We start from the raw sequence: 5,017 nt of genomic DNA on the forward strand, positions 1-5,017 counted from the left end.
CTATAAAGACCAATAAAATAAGTAAATGAAATAACAGAGTGTAATATTTGGATATCATAAGTAACCCATTCTAATAAGAATATATAGGAAGGTCTCTAACATGAGACATATGCCCTCATGTCGAGGGGAGTGCCTCCTTCGGAAGAACTCCCCCCAGGAATCCCGTCAACCATTGGTCTCCCTGTGTTGACGCTGAGGGCCATCTCCTCTGCCTCCGTCAGTGGTGGGGGGGCAGGTCCTACTCCAGTTTTTCTGGTGTCTGCCCTCTTTCTGTTGGCTGAGTGGAAGTGAAATGATGTCATTTCGTGAATACAACCATGCTAAATTGGCAGCTGATGTGCTATTACTTTGTGCCATTTACTTTTTAAAAATTATTAGGGTTTGTAGAGTTGCGTAGTCAGTACATGATCAGTCTCACCTTTTTGGACTATATTTTTATATTTCATTTTCAACTGCTGCCAGGTCCTCTTTAGGCCTGCTGGATTGCACCTGAAATAGGGACATATATATGCAGTTCATTTAAGAGGAGCATTATGAGGACCAAAACTGTTACTCATGTTGACACATACTGGATTGCTTATTGACCCTGACTTAGAAACACCCATATATCAACCACAGACATTGATTATGAAAATGCCCTTTTAATTTGTTATGAAGAATTCATGCAGTTACAGAGATTACATGTTACATTATTGACGTGAGTAAACTATTCTTAATTTAAAAAATGACAAAAATATGTTGCTGCCATTATTTTGTACTGTCACATCCCACCCCAGAGGGAGGGAGAAAATAGGCAACATAAAAAGATTATTTTAGCCGGGAGTCGGGTAAGACAGCCGTTTATTGTAGAACAGATGCGGGTGTGCACAAAAATGAAACAAAACGAGTAAAGGGAAACAACTTAAAGTCTCAGGCACTACTCAGCGTTCATTAAACAAAATACATCCCAAAATGTACAACAAAAGTAGTAAAACAACCTCAAAACCAGAAATAAATAACCAAGATATGTACTTATAGTAAAAGGATGAACAAAGAAGGACCAAAAGAAGGAACACCAGGCTTTTACACAGACTTCTAAAACCAAGACCGACAGCAGGGGCGAGCTGAGAAACGGATTCCACACAAGGAATTCAGCTGCCACAGGTCCAGGGGCTGCTGGGGCTTTTATGCTTCCCTCCAAGCCAGGTGATTGGTGGAGGGTAAGAGGCTGCAATCTCCTGGAGGGGGTGGAGTCAGGCAGCATGATGGAGAAAAGTCCCTCTGTAGAGGAGAAACATACAAAGTCACACACAGAAATACATACTAAAGGCCTGGGGCCATAACATGTACTCATCCTGAATTGAAATGATCAAAATACATACGTACGGATTAACTCTGGCAGCGATTTCCGCCCAACGCCGACTCTTTCTGTTTTGCTGCTGCAGCTGTGTTGCTTTTCTTCCGGAAGACGGGCTCGTAGTCGGCATATGCCTGAAGGAGCATGTCAATTTTTGTCGGCGTAAAGTATGCCGCTCTACTGGTGTTTGTTCCCGTTGTCATGGTGAACCAAGCTGTCGTCGCTCCATTGATCAGGGCTTTTAACGGTCGCGACACTCGCACCTGATTTAGGTTCAGACAACTTCAAGTTGATTGAATCAAACATTTTCAGCTGTTCGGAAACCGAAAACCCTGAGTTTGAGAATTTTGAATCCAGTGACTCTAAGTTCAGGTTTGAACTCTAAATTTGTTGAACCTGCTTCTTGAAACGGGCCCCAAAACACAGATTAACATAATATTTAATAACAAAACTTAACTACAAGAGAGAGCAACAATGACATAGCTGATAACACAAGACTCTGTGACACTGAAAAACCTAAAGACCATTATTACAACCTGAGGACTAACGACAAATGTGATGCAGCTGTGGCAAACAGGTGATGGCAAACACTGTTGAATGTGAAAGTTTTACTCATTTAAAAGGATATTGTTGGCAAATATCAACTTTCCCATAGTTTGCATTCAGCGTTTTGAAGAGTAATATTAAAAAAATAGTAATGAAAGCGTTTTACGACATGTGTGTTTTTGTACAGATTTTGTGTCTCTTGAGTCACTGTGTCTCTTGAGCGCAGTAATAAACAGCAGAATCCTCAGCTCTCAGACTGTTCATCTGCAGATACACCTGCTCTCTGCTGTTGTCTCTGGAGATGGTGAAGCGGTTTTTCACTGACTCTGAGTAGTAGATGCTGCTGCTGCCACTGCTGATATAAGCGATCCACTCCAGTCCTTTTCCAGGAGCCTGTCTGATCCAGTTCATGGGATAGCTGCTGAAAGTGAATCCAGAGGCTGAACAGGTCAGTTTGTGGGATTCTCCAGGTCTTTTAACCACAGGTCCAGACTCAGTCAGAGTCACTCCATCAACAACTGGGAATGGAAATCACAAAACTAGATTTAAAAAAGCAAACATCCTAAATCTACAGTATCTGCATGATGATGTTCACCTGCATAACAGAGAGTTAAAAGCAGCAGTCCTGTCCTACAGTCCATCATGTTAAACTGACTTCAGTCTTCTCTGCTGTCATCTCTGCTGTCAGATAAGTAGAGGAGGAAGACGTCCATGTTTGCATTGACTCCACCTCACAGAACACATTCAGCAGAATTCACATTTGAATTTGAAAAAAAAAAAAAACTCAATTCAAGTTTAATTAAATAATTCCACTTTACTTCTCCCTTTTTAACTTTAAGTTCAGTTAATAATACATTATTTATTTCAGTGCTGTTCCTGAAATTATTATTGCTGTATAAGCGACTTTCTCTGTTAAATTTCTGTCACATGTTTTCTCATCATAATTTGTTCATCAATTTTTCTTTGTTGCTTTAATAGTTAATATTCATAAACATAGAACTTCTTCATGCATTATATTTTTACAGAACCTTTTACTCTTCAGTGAGCATAATACAGTAACATTAAATGAGTAAAAAACAGATGTTGGGCAGATTAAGATTTTCTCTGTAATAATGTATAACACCATAAAATATAAAGCTCTCGTGAGTTTTAATCAAATGCAAAAATAAACCCAATAAATAGAAACCCTGTACTGATTTCTGATTTGTTTGCTTTTCATTTTGCTTTATTTTATGAATATATTAATAAATACTTGTTGAAAACAACTGTCAAAGTACCTGGTTTTGTTTAAACATTGAAATAAAGAAGGGAGATTAGGTAACAGCAAAAGAATGTCATTTTAACAAATTAAATGAACCATTTTAAAATCTTTGAGAGGATTTAATAAGAAACTTTGATTTTTAAATCTACAGTTGTTTTGTGTTTTCATTGAAGTTTTACCTATTTACCCTGACTATTAAACTTATTATTAAGTATTTTATGCAGGATAATGTTTTTATTATATTATTTTTATCTATTTATTGGGATTCCATTAGTTCTGTGCTTGTTTTTAATTATTTGTTCTTCAGTGTTTTCCTCATTCTCCTCACCAGTGATGAGGCCTGTCAGATAACATTGTTGTTGCAGTGGAATCAGGCTTGTTTGGAAATACTCACTATAATCATGGTTAGAGCATGGACAGATCCCCATAATATGTCATCAAAGCAGATTTCTGATCCTTTAATCATGTAATTTTATCTTTAACATTGTGGGATGTGAGTTGTGGATCTGAGGGTATTTTATCTGTGAAAGGTCTTTGTACATTTTTTTATATGTATTTATTAAAAAATCCCTTATAAATAAAACTTTGTTTTATTTGATGGGATTTGAATTGTTTTCCCATGATTTAATAAAAATAATAAATTGTTGAACCAAAACATAGGCCCTGAAGAATTTATGGAGGTAAAACAAAAGGTGTGGTGTTAGAGCGCCTCCTCTGGTGGATTCATGCTACAAGTTTTCAGGCTCTGAGGGTTTTTGTTCAGGTCTGCTGATGGTTTGTATCACAGTGAATCTCTTCTGGCACAGAAATACACAGCAGTGTCTTCAGGCTGCATGTTCTGTCCATTTAGAGTCACTCTCTTGTTGGAAGAGTCTACATCAATGCTGAACTTGTTCTTCAGTGAATCTTTGTAGAAAGAAGCTCCAGTGTTTTTCATCCCAATCCACTCCAGTCCTTTCCCTGCAGGCTGTCTGATCCAAGGTGTGTAGTAGCTGCTCACATAATAAGAGACCTGACAGGTGATGGTCAGTCTCTGACCTGGCTGCAGACTCACAGAGTCTGGCTGTGTCAGCTGTTCACACTTCACACCTGAAGAGGACAAACAGTTTAATGATGTAACAACAGAGAACAGAGTTTTTGTCTCAGTCAAACTTACAGGATCCAGCAGCCAGAAGCAGCAGAACTACAGAGAACATGATGATGAAGATGATGAAGATGATGAAGATGACTGATTGGAGCTTCTACTTGGTTGACAAACATGACATCAAGTCTTTTTAAGATGAAGGGTGATGTAAGAGCCTAATTTGTATATATGGTTCTGTCAGGAAATGACAGTTTATTGAATTTGCAGACCAGACAAATATTTACATGTGGAGCAGAAAAACAAACAAATGAATTTATGTAAACAAACTGTCTATTTGCAGATCAGCTGTTTGCTCTCTGCATATTTGTTTTACCTTAAAATACGTCAAATATCATTAATCTTTAGCCTAAATGTAAAAGAAATCTTCTGTTTTAAAAGATTATTTAAATCATTAGAGGGCCAGTTGCATATTTATGATGAACAACACAATTTAATGACATATCAGTGTTCACAAACACACATTTATATACATAATTTTAACAATCATATGATTTTTATTATTTGCCACAGTTAAAAGAAAAAAAAACTGAAAAAAAGAAGATTCAACACATGGAGAGAGAAAACTCACTAATTTAAAGCCTCCATTTAATACAATTGCACAAAGATTATAAAGAAGTCGGATGTTCAGACGAATATAAAAAAAATACAGAAATTAATTTCAGTGATAGTTAATCAGAAGTTCATTACAAAGTTCATCATAATAAATAAAACACTTTTAAATGAACAAGAT

At 37.0% G+C, this 5,017-nt stretch overlaps 2 gene segments (V, D, J or C); both read right to left on the reverse strand.

Moving 5' to 3' along the window:
• Positions 1-2,086: 2,086 nt before the first annotated feature.
• On the reverse strand, positions 2,087-2,877 carry LOC112142336. The segment is given in 2 exon segments: positions 2,087-2,400; positions 2,478-2,877. Coding segments are annotated over 2 exon segments (363 nt in total).
• A 1,047-nt stretch (positions 2,878-3,924) lies between these two features.
• LOC112142337 lies at positions 3,925-4,339 on the reverse strand. The segment is given in 2 exon segments: positions 3,925-4,232; positions 4,300-4,339. Coding segments are annotated over 2 exon segments (348 nt in total).
• Between the last annotated feature and the right edge of the window lie 678 nt (positions 4,340-5,017).

This window comes from Oryzias melastigma, unplaced genomic scaffold, assembly GCF_002922805.2.
Source record: "Oryzias melastigma strain HK-1 unplaced genomic scaffold, ASM292280v2 sc00674, whole genome shotgun sequence".
NCBI classification, from domain to species: domain Eukaryota; kingdom Metazoa; phylum Chordata; class Actinopteri; order Beloniformes; family Adrianichthyidae; genus Oryzias; species Oryzias melastigma.